This window comes from Egretta garzetta, unplaced genomic scaffold (assembly GCF_000687185.1).
Source record: "Egretta garzetta isolate BGI_Z169 unplaced genomic scaffold, ASM68718v1 scaffold55, whole genome shotgun sequence".
Lineage (NCBI taxonomy): Eukaryota > Metazoa > Chordata > Aves > Pelecaniformes > Ardeidae > Egretta > Egretta garzetta.
The window spans coordinates 51,089-67,347 of record NW_009259863.1 but is presented as its reverse complement, the minus strand read 5'-3'; the positions used below and the strand labels follow the sequence as shown (position 1 = coordinate 67,347).

Genomic DNA, 16,259 nt, shown 5'->3' with positions numbered 1-16,259 from the left:
CCAGGCAAGGCGCTCACCCGGGCCGGCAGCTCGCCGCAGCCTTCGCGCTGGGGTCGCAGGGGGTCGCAGTGAATCACCATCCACTGGATTTCGAACTGGCAAAGGAGATAAAAGGTCACGTTAATTCGGGCCAGGGGGTCACACTGGCCAAGGGTGTAATGGGTGGAACACTGGTCAACAAACGGCATGTTTTAAAAGGTAGGTATTCAATGGTAATGGAGGTGGGTGTATCGAGGTGCCGCAGCTCGCTGCCCACGGGAAGGGTCTGAGCCGGCCTCTGGAGCTCAGTCCAGAGCAGATCACACTGAGCTCCCTCACCCCTAGCTCTGAAGCTCTTTTAAAGAGAGGGCATAAACCTGCCGAGGGATTTAAAGAGAAGGTGAGATTTGTCATGTGTCTGTCTTTTTTTTTTTCACATGTTCTGTATAAGCACCAGTGTTTTTTCCTCATGCTCTGTGGTGGTTTTATTAGGCACACAAAAAAGATTTTCTCTGGGTGGATAGATGGCCATGGTAGGTCTGAGGGCAGAAACATGGTCTAAGTGCAAGAAGTTCAGAAAGCAGGATTATACACACACTGGCAACAGTCTGCAGCTGGGCAATACACATCTGTGAAATTTCACATCTTCTTTGAACATTTGTATTTGGCACTGGAAAATGACTCAAGGCTAAGGCAAACCTCTTCTCAGAAACTGCAACCGAGACTCACTTGATGTGCTATAGAGATTAAAAAACATACCCTCTGCTGAAAGTTAATTTTACTGTTTGAGCTATTAGCTCAAACATACAGCTTCAGAGGTGTATCCGTTGATACATAATGCAACACAGGGAATTTTAAGTACCAGAAACGAATTGTGCATACTTATTGTATCTAGGTTTTAAAATCTTGGGTTGTTTTCCCTTCCCATCACACATAGTATCAACTTGGTTTATGAACCACTAATGAGCGGCTGATCCAGAGATTTATCATGATAAAATCCAGAGGCCCCTATTCCTTTCTTTTCATTATGGATGGCTGAGGAGTTGGGGGGAAAGAAAGTTTTGGGGGTTTTTCATCGTTACAACACAGAGCCCTGGTATGGAAAAGGCTCTGATTTGGTTTTTCTGAGAAGCTGAAAATAAAAGTGAGTGTCTGGGAGCTTTCACTTCTTATTTCTTTGCTTCTCTGAGTCTTTCTTCTTTTTCTATTGAGCTAAAGTAGCTTCCCACCATCCCTCCCACAACATACTGTATTGGTGCTTATTGGCTGCCTTCTGTGCTCCCTCTGGGATATCTCATTGCTCTCTTCAATCCCAACTCGTAACTGATGCCGAAGGCAGACTGTCATTCCAAGATGCTTTCCTCTTCCGCCACCATTGACTTTAGTTGCATACTGGCTGCTAGAGCTAATAAATGCTTTGATAAATGCTTTGAGTCTGAAGTCCTTTAAGATCACTGCGAGACACCCACGTATCCACAAGTTGCTTATTTTTTTTTGCTTTCACCCTCACCACCTCAGTGCTGCCACTCCTGAAATCCTCGCTATCACATCTCTACTGTTCTGTTTATTTTCCAGTCATCACAGTTTCCAGAGTGCTGAGGCTAGAGCACAAAAGAGGCAGCACCCTCGTTTCTTTTACCTGTTATCTGACACCACTATCTGTGAGTCAATTCTCTACCTCCTTTATCCAATTCTCATTTTGAAAACTTTCCTAGCCCTTAGTAATAGACAACTGAACATCATAGTATTGTATACTATGTATACGTATACTATAAAAGAACTGAATGTATACTATAATCTAATACTACAAGGCAGCAACACAGTAATAAAAATAAGATGGTATCTGGAATCTGGAGATGAGGATTTATAAAAAGGCATAAAAATGGGATCAAATGATACCTATGTGGTATTTTATGTCATACCATACAGCTAGTTTCTGTGTCCCGAGTCTCGACATTATTTACCTCTGAACTCACTTGCAGAGGAAAAGAGGTCCGTAACTGGCTCCAAAGCTGTGCTTTCAACTTATAACACGGTACAAAATCTGTAAACACTTAAAAAATTACTTTTATGCCTTACCATCAGCAGCCAACATCTGCATCAGCACGGTCTAGTTTTTTAATATAGGTAATCATTGCCTCTTTTGGGGTTTTTTTTTGTGTGTTTGTGCATGTGTGTGTCTGGTTTTTGGCTTCTGTACTAAGGTGAGATAGATTTGAGATGATCAAATGCTAATTACTGGGACTCTGATGCATGACTGTCCAAGTGCCAATATCTGCATCTTAAGAGAATACTATTAGCAAATGCACATATATTTTTAAAGTTTGAACCCAATTTTTCAACTTTGAACATAATCAATATTAAAATAGAGATAGATTTATTAATGAGATTATAAGATGCGATTACTTGCTGCAGTGGGAACTTGACTCAGTGAGTCAGGAAATCCTTTTAGTGTCTCATATGTTTTCTTCCAACACTCTTGAACGGCCAAAGAGAAAGCAAATCACTTTGTTTTGTTCAAGATGAGATTTGACTGGTGAGCATTAAGTAAGGCCTGGTACTCTCATGAGTTTAAGACACACCAAAAAAAGTCTGAATAAATGAGGCAGGCATCCTATGCTGAAAAATTACCTAGCATTATTTACAAAACACTGTAGCATAAAATGAATGTAAAAGGACTTGAAATATTTTAAACATGCAGCTTTAATTTCACATTTCTTAGTTCACAGTTGCTTAGTCAGGCAGCATTTTTTTTTAAATAAATTGTGGTTGCTCTGTGAACTTTTTGCTTAGAGCTTTTGTTACTGTTTCAAGGCTATATAAAACAAAAATTGAGATGAAACCTGTTTGACTTTTTTAAATTGAAAAATAAAACTCTTGTTGGCAAGGTAGTAAAAGGTGTGACTGGCCTCCCATTGATTTAGGAGAGGTGAGAGAAAGACAAATATCTCCCACCCTTGCTGTCAAGGTACCTTTTCCCTTGCCAGTATTGCACAATGGTCTTGTTGATTATATTAAGCTCGTTTAAAGGATGCCACTATTTTGAAGATGTAGATGATGTAGGTGTTCTATTGACATCAATACAAATTGCTATTAGGGATAAAGTACAGGGACAAAGTTGTCAGAAATGAACCTCAGATAAATCAGGGGTAATCATGAAGCAAACTTATTAAAATGTAATCCTTTAAGACCTGTGTGTGTTTAAGACCTGTAGGTCAAAATTTCTGACATCCATTTTCCAAGATTCCTACAGGATTTCCATTTCATCTTAATGTCTTAGTCAGCACAAATATAATTGGATTAGTTATATCTGTCTATTCACTGTTTTGTCCTCTTAAACTCTATGGAAATGCCTGCAAGTGCTCACAGCTTTGCACATCTCGGTATCAGCTACGCAATTCAGTTGTCCTGTTAGTGGTTAAGTAAGACATAAATGAGACCTAAATATCTAGGGGTAGTATTTTTGGTATAGCATCACTCACAGGGAAGCATTTAGCCGTACCGTAGGCTTTAGGGAAAACTGTGACACTCAGAGCACATTTGCAGGTCCCCTCTGGGAGAACTGGCTCCCTGTGCCCCGCTGGGCTATCGCTGCCTCGGGGATGATTCAGGGAAGACATCCCTTCAGGGGAAGTACAACTCAGCTAAGCAATTTTCAGGTGCAGGTTTTCTACAATTTTTCATCAATGATATCTGTGTTTGTTCTAAGGGAAGTCTTCTATCAACTCTTTGTACATTTGTTAAGTGACCAAGAATAAGCTACACATATTTAAATATATCTCATTCTGGAGCTATTTAAACATGTTTTATCCGTTTTCCTATATCTCTGTAATGGGGTTTTAGAGCATCACTTTCCTTGCATCTTTTTTTGAAGTCTTAGAACAGTACAGCAAATTCCGTGTTATTTGACCTTCCATAGCAAAGGTTCAGCCTTCTGAATGTGAGATTTCACAGGGCAAAAAAAACCTGAGATGTGACTTTTACAATTCACACACACAATCTGTTCTATGGTGTAAATTAATACCTGTTCAGCAAATATTGATAAGCAGCTTCCTCTTAGACATTACATACAAGTCATGCAGCTGCCCTGAACTAGTTAAGAGCATTAAATGTCCATTAAATAATGACCAAGGATCACTTCCAGCAAAGTATTTAGTGTCTATTATGAGAAAATCAGGGTAATGGCTCCAAAATCACAAAAACAGATCCCTGGTGGTCTAGTGGTTAGGATTCGGCGCTCTCACCGCCGCGGCCCGGGTTCGATTCCCGGTCAGGGAAACTGAATTTTGGGATAATTATGCAGCAGTTCATCCCAAGTGCGCTCACCCGGCATGTGCAGGACAATCAGGGGGTCAGGCTCAGCTGGTTCATAAAAGGCAGGGTCCTGCCTGACCAACCTGATTTCCTTCTATGACCAGGTGGACCCACCTCGTGGATGAGGGAAAGGCTGTAGATGTTCTCTACCTGGACTTCAGCAAGGCCTTTGACGCTGTCTCCCACAGCATCCTCCTAGAGAAGCTGGCAGCTCATGGCTTAGACAGGTATACTCTTGACTGGGTAAAAAACTGGCTGGATGGCCGAGCCCAGGGAGTTGTGGTCAATCGAGTTAAATCCAGTTGGTGGCTGGTTAAAAGCTCACTACTGGGGCCAGTTCTGTTCAACATCTTTATCAGTGATCTGGATGAGGGGATTGAATGCGCCCTCATTAAATTTGCAGATGACACCAAACTGGGTGGGAATGTTGATCCGCTTGAGGGGAGGAAGGCTCTGCAGAGAGACCTGGACATGCTGGATCAATGGGGGTCTGGAAAGCTTCATGGCAGAAAAGGACCTGGGGGTGTTGGTTGACAGGCAGCTGAATATGAGCCAGCAGTGTGCCTAGGTGGCCCAGAAGGCCAATAACATCCTGGCTTGTATCAGAAATAGTGTGGCCAGCAGAAGTAGGGAAGTGATTGTGCCCCTGTACTTGGCATTGGTGAGGCTGCACCTTAAACACTGTGTTCAGTTTTGGGCCCTCACTATGGGAGAGATGTTGAGTTGCTGGAACATGTCCAGAGAAGGTCAACCAAGCTGGTGAGGGGTCTGGAACACAAGTCTTATGAGGAGTGGCTGAGGGAACAGAGGTTGTTTAGTCTGGAGAAAAGGAGGCTGAGAGGAGACCTTATCGCTCTCTACAACTGTCTGAAAGGAGGTTGTAGTGAGGTGGGGGTTGGCCTCTTCTCCCAAGTAAGAAGTGATAGGACAGGAGAAAATGGCCTTAAGTTGCACCAGGGGAGGTTTAGATTGGGCATTAGGAAAAATTTCTTCACTGAAAGGGTTGTCAAGCATTGGAATGGGCTGCCCAGGGAAGTGGTTGAATCCCCATCCATGGAGATATTTAAAAGATGGGCAGATGAGGTGCTTGGGGACATGGTTTAGTGGTGGGATGGCAGGGTTAGGTTAACGGTTGGACTTGATGATCTTGAAGGTCTTTTCCAACCTAAACAATTCTATGATTCTATGATTCTAAACTAAGGCAATTTATATCATCTCACAGCAGTTAAACTTTGAGCAATAAGAAATTAATGCCCTTGCCTTTCTATAATGAACACATGATTTAGAAAGTAAGTAAGTTCCTTTTCAATTTTGAAATGATGATATGTCTCGTATTTCTTAAAGTTTATTTGAATTACTTTCAGATAGAAAGAACTATTTTTTTTTATCTAAAAAAAAGATAAAATGCAGCTGTAAACCTGTATAAAAATTTTTCCTCCATAAAACATTCCAGAAATCCTGGAATAAATCTTTGTAAAGGCTCAAAAGGAAGCCATAGTTTCTAATGGAACTCTATCTATTTCTCTCCTGGGCAATCATAGTAACAACAAGCAATAAAGAATCTCTTTTAAAATGACATGTATTACAGTGCACCTATAAGAAGTTGACCTATTCTGCAAGATAAATAGAGCACTCACAGAATACTGCAAAAAAGAAGAACAGGAAACACGTAATTTATGTCCTTTAAAAATTATACCACTGGAAGTAAAGTACTTTAACAATACCTGGAAATAAATTAGAAATTGTGCCTGGGACATATTAAATAACCAAGACTGGTGAGATACTTAAACTGAGTATAGTCAAGCAAGTTAAAAGGTAAGCCTAGAATATCCCCAAACGTAGATTTGTTTACTCAATTTAAAGTTAAACTAAATGCACAGGCTAAACCAGAAACTTCTGCAATATAAACAGCCATTTTAAAATTACTACTCCATCAGATTGTGTAATTTCTTCATGATAATTTCAGATAATATGGTCTTCCTAAATCTACATTTTTATAATACCAGGTTGGACTGATACCATTGTCAGTTTTGGCTTCATAGCACAAACCATCCAATTCAATCTAGTGAGTCCTATGTATAAGCCACAGTTCCATCTGAATTAAAGTGTATTTTTAGACATCCACGCTTGGTTTAGAAATGTAATGTGATGCTTAGCTTCTTCCTTCCCCAGTAATTTGCTCCAGTGCTTCATTATTCTTTTTGTCAAAAAATGTGCATTGTATTCCTGTTTTAAGGCCTACCTTATGCAAAGATTTGATTTTTTTTCATAAGATATACTAAATATGACTGAATCTTCCCAGAAACATTCGAAAGGTGTAAACAAATATTTTGCATGATAAGTGGTGGGTTGTAAAAATGACAATTCCATTTTGTCCTTTCATCCTTGAAAAAGGGTGTTCTATACTTAACAAAGCTTCACACTAGTGCCTAATGATGTACCTGCTTAAACATGGGTGAGGCAGAACTTCATGCTAGACACTCTTCCCCTACCAGATGCCTGAAGAGCCTGGAGCAATCCGTGCTCCTCATTTGTATACCTTGCTGAAAAGAGCAAGCCTCTGCAAAACACAGGCTGGAGAGGAAGGGAGAAAAAATTCCAGATTTCCTCTGCTGCTTTTCCTGACTTCTTTAATCCTAGCCAAAGGTCAGCCAGAGCACCCACAGAGAAGGGGGAGAAGGCCAAGTTCTTGCCAAAGTGACCTTTATACCATGACTCTCTCCTCATTTGTAGGCTGCCATTTCTAGTCATTACTTCAGCAGGCAACGGAACCCTCCTCGCTTTTAAAGGAATGACTCCATGTCTAACCCGAGGGCATGGCTTACTGTAGAACTGTATACGAAGTGTTGTAATACTATTACATTAACGCCTATAGCTCTCTGCACATTTAATCTAAATATCTTTCCAAAGAGGAATACAATATTGGGGTAGAATTTTTTTCATTCTCGTAACATGCATAGACTATGTAATGTTTTCATCATCCCATCCATCCTTTCATCCACCAGTATCCCTCAGACCAGTTGGCAAAGCTGAGATATGTACATAGCTAATCATTACATTATCAGCTCCAGCTGATTACTTTTGAATGACATTTTCAAAGGCTAACTTTAGTTTTCAACAGAACCAATATAACTTTTCAGCTATTGATATTTTCTAATCCGTATCTATAACAACATACTTTCAGACATCTGAAGCAGCTTTCTGTCATCATTTTACAAGTAAAACTGATTTCTGTACAGCGTGATATAGTAACCTATACATACAGAGGTGACGAAGCATGAGCTGCTTCTTCTGATGCAAGGATTCCCCTTTCAAGTTTATACAATGCTGGTTCTGTGGCCGCATTTTTTTGCAAACAACATGAAATGTAGTTAAAAGTTTGTATCTCACTTTTTATTTCAAAGTTGATGCAAAACTTCAGTGGAGGAGTGTGGAAAATGGTTACAACATATTAAGTATCTGATTCTCTTTCGCTATTCAACTCATTTTGAAATGAGTACCTTATATATATGTATACATATGGGTATCCTAACATTCATATGTTCCTAACAAACTTAAAAGAGGATCATTGGAAAACAAACAGGATAATATATGGAATTTAGCAAAGTTTTCTGCAATGCTTTTCAACTGTGTTTTGAAACTATTTCCTTTTAATTTACAAAGCAAATTCAGAAATAGCCTTCCCAAAGTCTTAAATGTCATTTAGTGCCACCGTGGGACAAAATTGTTGTTAGTCAGCATAAAGTGCAGTATAACTCATTAGCTGAAAAAACACTAGCTGAGAAATTTCGTTCATGGATGTCTGAAAGGCAAAATGTATATGTGACAGCTACAATTTTTTTTGTGTCAGAAATTACAGGTATGTCACTTTGTATGCATTTTATATTAATTGCTTATCTCCGAAACTAAATCAGATAATCAAATAATGAAATCCCTGAGGCTTTTCATATTCAGCTTTCTTTGTTGAAGGGCACAAAAGCATTCAATATTTATCATATGTCACCCCCAAAGTTTTCTGCATCAGAACAACTCTCCTTGTAGTATCATGAAGAGGTTATTTTCAGCATTAAATCCACTAACAGGGTATAGAATAAGCATTTCACTGCCTCCTCTGGCTACACAGGATAAAGGAGCACTGCACCATGAGTTTAGGTGCCTACTAGCACGCACAGGGGAAGTTAAATATCTAACAGAGGGATTCACAGCAGTCAGGATATGGGGGTGGGATGTCCTGAGCTAGCCAGGAGAAGGTACTGTGGAGATGAGTGGGCTTTATGTCTCAGCTGTGCTGAGCCCTTCACTTGGATTGGATCTTGTGTCTGATGCTACACTTTATCCCTCACAGAATTCATAAACAAGAACCTTCTTTAAGAGTTCACTGTCTACTCCAGGTCAGCCTTTTTAAAAAAACTCAAGCTAATTAAAGAGAAAAAGCAACTTGTTAACATGATCATACCAGACAGCACAATGATTAGACCAGTCTCCTGAGGTACTCATGATGATCTCTGATTTAGCACTGAGATTTAAGCGTGGGTCTCTTATTTCCTCTGTGAACATCAGAGTTGATCAAAAAGGACCTCTGTCAATCTCCCTTACAGGAGATATTCTCTTTGTATTAATGATTTAAAATATTTATTCTGCCAGAGGGGCATTTAATTATCTCTGGCTGATGGTCAGTGCATGCATATGAGAGAGGGGCCCCAGCTCTTGCTCAATGAATGTTTTGCTCTCCTTGGTGTGAGGCGCAGCCCACAAATCCATGTCCTGAGACTTCCTTCTAGATCAAGCACCATAGATGAGATAAGCAGAGGAATACCCAACTCGTACATCCAGACAGAGCAGAACCCAGTGTCAGAAGCATGGGTTTCTGAGAAATTTCACTATTGAAATTCAGACATAATGTGGCTCATCTCTTACCTTACACAGTATATATATATGCAAAATTTAAAAAGCAAAGCTTATACTTACCTGCCAAGGCGTTGTTATTGTCCACCATTTCTACTTCCAGAAAACATTTGAAGATGCATTCCACAAAAGAATGTTAAGTGTAAAGATCCTATAAAATACTGTTTGTAGTAATAAAAGTTTTTGGAACTTACCGGAACTGAAATTTCAGGATTATTTTTAAGTTTTCCAAGCACAGCAAAGCCATCAGTGCTGATTTTCCCTTTTGGTTTTATGTTTAAGGATTCTATTTTAATACAGTCAATAAAAAGTGTGACACTGTTTGCTTCCACACTTATCATAAGTTTGTGCCACTGGGAGTCAAACAAGAAAGGCAAATGCAAAAATGATGCAGTTTGAAGACTTCCATCCACTCCTTTATAAGAAAACTCAACGCTTTTCATTTGGCCATTAAGGTTCACTCCAACTTGTTCTTTTCCCGAAGAATCCTGAATCTGCCAAATAGTCCAGTATTTCTGAAGTGTGGCCCCAGTCATCCGAAAAGTAGTTAAAAAGGAATATTCATCGGGCAATCCGTTGGAATATATGGCACTGTGTAGGATCAAAATACAGTACATTTGTTGTGTATTTGTTCTGAAAAGCTCCGCATATCACCACAGAGTAATGAGAAACAGTTATGCATTGGAACCATATTTCAACCAGTGCTCAGCTGCATGCAGAGTCCCAAAACAGAACGTCCCTTTTGAGTCATTAGTGTTGCTAATGGCAAAAGGAACAGGTTCAGAAATGTGGGTTCTTCCAACATTGTGCAATATTTACCATAACCCTTTCTAAGTGTAATGGATGAAGCTACAACAGACTCGAACTTCACATTTAGAAAGTATATCCTACAATTATGCTATTGCCTACTTTTAGACTTACAAAAATCAGTCAACATCGTGTGACTTTATAATTGACCAGGTAGACAGTTGGTGAAGATCTGATTTGGTTTTGAAGACACGAGAATGTCTTTTGCAGATGCGTTTCCTCGTTCAGCCTGACAATAACCATTTTGTTAATGTATTAGCTACCACTTCAGCAGAAATCATTCAACAAATCATTCATTGACAAGTACGTGCTTAGTAAGAAGCCACACTAAGAATGTATTATGTTCTGCGACATTCAACTGCAAGACTACAAGTAGCAGGGAACAGATTTGCCACATATAAAATATTTCATTCTTCTGCAACTCCTAAAACCTGTGAGATTTGGAAACACAAACAAGTACTACTTGCTGTGTCACTGTGCAAAACAGTAATGTAATTTTTTTTTTTAATCTCAAATGTGCCAGTGAATCCAGTAGACTATTTAAGCAATATGCCTTTTCATATTCTACGGATCATAAAATTGTAGTGTCATAATCCAGTTGACATCGATACATTATTTGCCATCTATGCACATTTAAGAATAATTTGCATTTGAATAAAATTGTATAGAGACATGCAGAGCTATTTTGTCACCAGCTTTCATTAGAATAACTTCTCAGGCAAGTCAGCATTTTCAACAAAGATTTTTTCTGAGTGGCAGATCAATCCTATCTCAGCTGCAGAGAGTGTGGGGGGGGGGGGGGGGGGGGGGGGGGAACCAAAAAAATGGAATAAATTAGTTCTGATTCTGTACGCTGATTTAGTAAGAGACTACTTCCAGATGAAGTCTCCACAGTTTGTAGTTTGGTGTTAAAGTGTCCAAAGCTGTAGTGCAATCATATTCCAGCAGGCGACGGCACAGCCTCAGCAGGATTTCAGCAAGGACCAGGGCAAGCCTGGCAGCAGCAGCAGCTTCACCTTATTAATAAACTACCCAAACTGCTGACATTTCTCCTCTCTCCCCACGAGCCTTTACATACACCTGGCAGCTGGCGTATGAGGGAGGGGAATGTTCAGCTGGAAGATGATCTCATTGCACAAAGTGTGGAGATGTACAAAGGTGGGAGAGGGGCTTCCTTGCCGTTATCTCTAAGCTGCCTGTCATTTGCTGTGACTCGTGTCTCTGTTGACTGAAGATGCAGTCGCCTGTCCTAGCTGGCTTTGTCTGACAGGATTTTATCTAACTTGTGTTCTCTTACTCTTCTGTTTCAGTTTGTATCTTGCCATCTTAAATGCAAATGTCAGTGCATGGACATTGTACCTTTCCTCCTCTTCTGAGCCCTTCCCAGTGTATACTCCTGTCCCCTATGCTTTTATTAGGCTGATAGCTTACAGAATATATTTATATATTCTTTCCTGCTCCAGGAACATACCACCTCTCCCTATCCAGACAGACATCAGTCTCTTGCTAAGCTCCTGATCCAGTTCAGCTCATCTTTTATGGCCCTCTGTGTCCGTCTTCCTCCATAATACCTCTTAAACAAGTATTTCAATGTCAACTGCTGCTAAAACTTCAGCTCATCTAAATCATTTATCTCTTCATTTGCTGAATCACGCTGTTTGTTCTTGCACAAGAGCTGGTTTTACCCTCTTGAAGGTAAGTAATTTTTTAACCAACCTCTGTGTGACATTCCACTTTCTCTCTGTCAAGTTCAGTGACTCTAGGGGATCTGATACACTGAGCTCTTCAGCTAAAGCAGGCATTGCTAATCCCAGATCCTCTGGGGAGAGGTTTTCATTCTTTTTCTGCACTGATAAGTTTTGCTGTCATGGCAATACTGGTTAAAATATCACACACATTCTTCACCCCACCACAGCTGGCATAACTATACTGGAAAAAAAAAACCCCAACGAACTAACCAAACAAAAAACCTAGTAAGTGAACACAGTTACACTTTTGGATTAGAAGATTGTTTATAGCAGATTGGCAAAAGAATTCTTTTCACCTTTGCATTCTTAGCTATAGTCCTTTACAAGCCATCATATAGGCCCTCCTTCTTTTTCAGAAATTAAAATAGAAAAGAAATATGTTAACTTTTTCAAGTGATATACAAAGAAGAGAAATTGTGTAAGAGCTTCTGACATCGGTAAGAGAAAACTAAGTTATAAGAAATGCATATAGAACAGTAAAGATAAAAATTCAGTGCATAAACATGGATAAATATTTACATTTCAAAAGACTTTTAATAACCAGTGAGAAGAACTGCTGCCTTTAAAGACTCAGCATCAGTAACATGACTCAACATAGCGAAGCAGAGCATGACCCATCGCCAGAAAGGTACTCTGCAGGGGACTGCTACTGTGTAAGATTTATACCTGTAATTCTACAAGTAAAGCAGAGACAGATTCTCATCTCCGTTACTCCAACAGTAACGAAAAGCAATTCCATTGGCTTTAGTGGTATCAGTGTATTTCAGCACACAGTTTTTCCCAAAGCCTGTGATTTTTACCCAGGCAAGAACCCTACTGATAGTTGGCAGTTTAAAATGCTAGATATTTGGAAACTAGGACAAATTTAATATGGTACTTAAATAAACAATTGTAGACAAGTTATTCCTCCATCTCACTGCAGAGTGCTGGATTCTGTAATCTTCTTAAGCAGTTCATAACTTATGTAAACAATTTAAGTGTTTATATAGTTATTTTCAGCATACATATTTCCAATTCCACTAATTGATGGAAAGAAATCAAGCAATTTTAAATTTAGAATCAAGCAAATACAGAGCAAAGGAAGAATTAATAAGCAAAATTATTTCAAGCACACAGGCCAAATTCAGTCCTGATCCATTTCCTGCCCCCTTCAAATTGCCAGGGATATAAGCCATCAGGTAATTTTTTTAATTCATTTTTTTATCTAAAGTTTATAAGACAGCAGTCCAGTCCTGCTCTCATTGTGTACTCAGGCTATTACTAACTGCTTTACGTGTGAAATGAGTGCAAGATCAGGTATTTTATCAGATATTTGAGTCCTTGCACAATATTTTAATACAGTTGGGGGGTGGGGTGTGAAACATTTGTAATTCGTCCAAGGCAACTTCTGAAACACTACAGGTTTTCTTTTAATCTTTTTCATGAATACCCAAGAGTCCTATTAATCCTGAAGCTTGAGTGCTTAGCAGGAAGATTTCTTTAAGATTTCAAGGCTAAGTCCTACCAAGGCATCAATATAACCAAGATAAGTCATCTGGCTGAGCTGTGGAAGCCCTGAATGACTTTGGGATCCATCACGAGCAGCAAGTATTTTGAAAGGTTAACTATGTACTGATTTGAATACTATAAAATAACTGCTTATTTTATTAAACCTGTTTCTTTGAGAGTTAATTTCTTAGGTGAGCTCCATTGGCCACTGAGATAACTTACTCCTTGCTAAATGACAATGTTAGAAGTGTTAGCAACAATCCACTAGAGCTGGCTGTAGAAATTCCTCTGGCCAACCTCGTGATAATGCAGTATCACATACCCAGGGGTGGGGGTTCCTCTGCTCAAGCTGGAGACACTTGCGTCTGCACCTTCTGAAGCCTTCTAGAATCACAGCTGACCTGGCAGGCACTATCTGGCAGCCACCAAATAAGCAATAACAATAAAATCTAGCTAAGCATTTTTAAAAGCAACTGTCCTAAGTCATTAGCCAGGAGTTATTTTCTAGGACTCATTACCCTCAGCTGGTCTCTATTCTTCAGAAACACCCAGTTCTGAGCTAATTATTTATCTTATGAGCTGATTAGCTTCTTAGCTGCATTTTGTATTTTCTATTTGTCCTGGTTTCAGCTGGGATAGAGTTAATTTTCTTCCTAGTAGCTGGCATAGTGCTGTGGTTTGGATTTAGTACTAGAAGAATGTTGATAACACACTGCTGGTTTAGTTGTTGCTGAGCAGTGCTTACACCAGTCAAGGGCTTTTCAGCTCCACCTGCTCTGCCGGGTGCGCAAGAAGCTGGGAGGGGGCACAGCCAGCACAGCTGACCCCAACTGGCCAAAGGGCTATCCCAGACCATATGATGTCATGCTCAGGGGAAGTTGGCTGGGGAGAGCGATTGCTGCTTGGGATGGACTGGGCATCGGTCAGCGGGTGGTGAACAATTGCATTGAGCATGACTTGTTTTCTATATTCTGTACATTATTATTGTTATTATTATTCCCTCTACTGTTTTATTAAACTGTCTTTATCTTAATCCACAGATTTTACTTTTTTTTTCTTTCCAATTCTCTCCCCAATCCCACTGCAGGGGCAGAGGGGGTGGTGCAAGCAGCTGTGTGGTGTTCAGCTGCCTGCTGGGTTAAACCAGACCTTACAGTGTCAATGTCGATGAAGCAATACAATGTAAGATATCTTACTCATAATGCAAAAGGAAAAGCCCCTGAAGAACTTTGGTGACTGGATGTAGAAATGCCAGGCCCTCAGTCATAAGCATTTGAGGAGAATTACTTCACAGAGAAGCATTATTTCCAAAGGAAAAATCAGGAAATCAGCCTATGAAATTCTCTGGATGTTCCAAGTTTACTGATAAAGCTTTATACACTTCCAATTTTCATTTTGTAATTTCTTATCATACTGTGTTTGTCACATCATCTGCTAAAGTGGCCCCCAGTACCCCAAATTATAAACACTGTTCAAAAAGCAGCTTGCATTTCTTACATTGCTCTGCTTTCTGCTGAGGTGAGAATGCAGGCAAGGAGGTAACATTTCTAGAAGGTTACCTTCATGCTACCAAATTCAGTAGACTCAGGACTGTTCTCTGATATTAAGTTCAGCTGGCATGAAAAAGTTTAAACCTGCATACTTCCAAAATACAATGACTACATGCAAGCTGCTTATTGGGAATGGTCCATGGCCTGTGCTAGCTGCCAAGCTGTGCCCAGGAATTGCTTAAAGAGTGCTAATTAGTCTGGACCCAAACCACGCCGAGGTCTTGTGTAATATTTTAACAGTATAGATGATTAAATGTGAACGCCTTGGAATGTTCCCTGGCATTAATTTATCCATGTGGACACAGGGGCCTTGTGATGTGACAGCTGCATTTGTGAAGTCAAAGGATTAAGATTTCATCCAGTGCATAATTATAGCTCGCCCATTTCCCCTTCATAAACACATATCATGAACATATTCCTTTGTGCTAATATATTTTTTAAAGCTTTCAATTAAAAACCAACACAGCTATGATCCAAATTACCAGTATTAATTTTGTACTTACTAACTGGTGGACTCCTACCACAGGTACATAGATCAAATCGAAAAATGTCAGGTTTGCTGTGTCAGTGGGTATGAGTCATGAGTCATGGCAGTTTCACAGGTTCTTACCACATGAAGAACACCATGTTGCTTCTTCAGAAGATTTTACACTAGAAGAAGCAATGGCCAATGGGAATTTATGTGGATGATGGGAGAAGCTTAAGTTTAGACCTGTGTGCAATCATTTCTGTTCGTTCTGGGATATACTTCTGGGCCTTGGCAAGTGTGCTAAGCAGCAAAAAGACCAAGCTGCAATTTAGTAGCATTTTAAGGAGGCTATGTAAGCTTTTCAAGGCATAAACTATTGCTACAGCAAAGACTGAATAAATACTCTGAGCCATGCCCATCTAACTGAGTTCTCATTCCCATGCCATAGCCACTGTAATGTGGGCTTGTCTGCATTAGTAGAATGATCATCTGCCAGTCTAAAAAATTGTTTTCCTATTCCTGATAAATACTGACTGAACAGTGACAGCCAGGCAAGCACTCTGTGCTGATGCTGTAATTGGCTTGCTTGCCGTTTCTACGCATGTGCACACCTCCCCATCCCTTCCTCAAAAGGCTTGAATGCCTTAGGCCAGGGAATGGGCCTACTTAGGGTGACCCCTTCCTATTTCATAAGGCAAGAGAAGACACTCTCTGTGGCCATCAGGGTATTGGTACTAACATGGCTGCCCATTAATGAAGGTGTGAGAGGAGATCTCTGCAGCAGAGTAGGCATGGAGCCTGCTGTTGCCTGATGTCTTTATTGAGGGTCCCTCCCCAGTGCTCCTGTAGCACTTGTGCCGTCATGCCTATGTCAGCCGCCCGGCTCGGGAAATCAGCGCCGTGTGCTGTTACCGACCTCACTCGAGTTTTGCCTCCCCCCATCTCTTGGCGAAGCAGGAGCCCACAGCGATGGAGGCACGAACCGGAGGACTGCACCCT

General features: G+C 40.2%; 1 protein-coding gene and 1 non-coding gene across 2 annotated transcripts in view; one reads left to right on the top strand and one right to left on the bottom strand.

Moving 5' to 3' along the window:
• COL9A1 (collagen type IX alpha 1 chain) overlaps positions 1-16,259 on the bottom strand; it is a 77,344-nt gene that overhangs the window by 56,436 nt on the left and 4,649 nt on the right. Inside the window, exons 5-6 of the mRNA XM_009640071.2 lie at positions 9,393-9,789; positions 18-95 (exon numbers count right to left, since the gene is read on the bottom strand). Coding sequence (XP_009638366.1) covers positions 18-95; positions 9,393-9,789 — 475 coding nt within the window. The remainder of the gene's footprint in view (positions 1-17; positions 96-9,392; positions 9,790-16,259) is intronic.
• Positions 4,186-4,257, top strand: TRNAE-CUC. Its single transcript has one exon. It is a non-coding gene; the product is annotated as a tRNA-Glu (tRNA).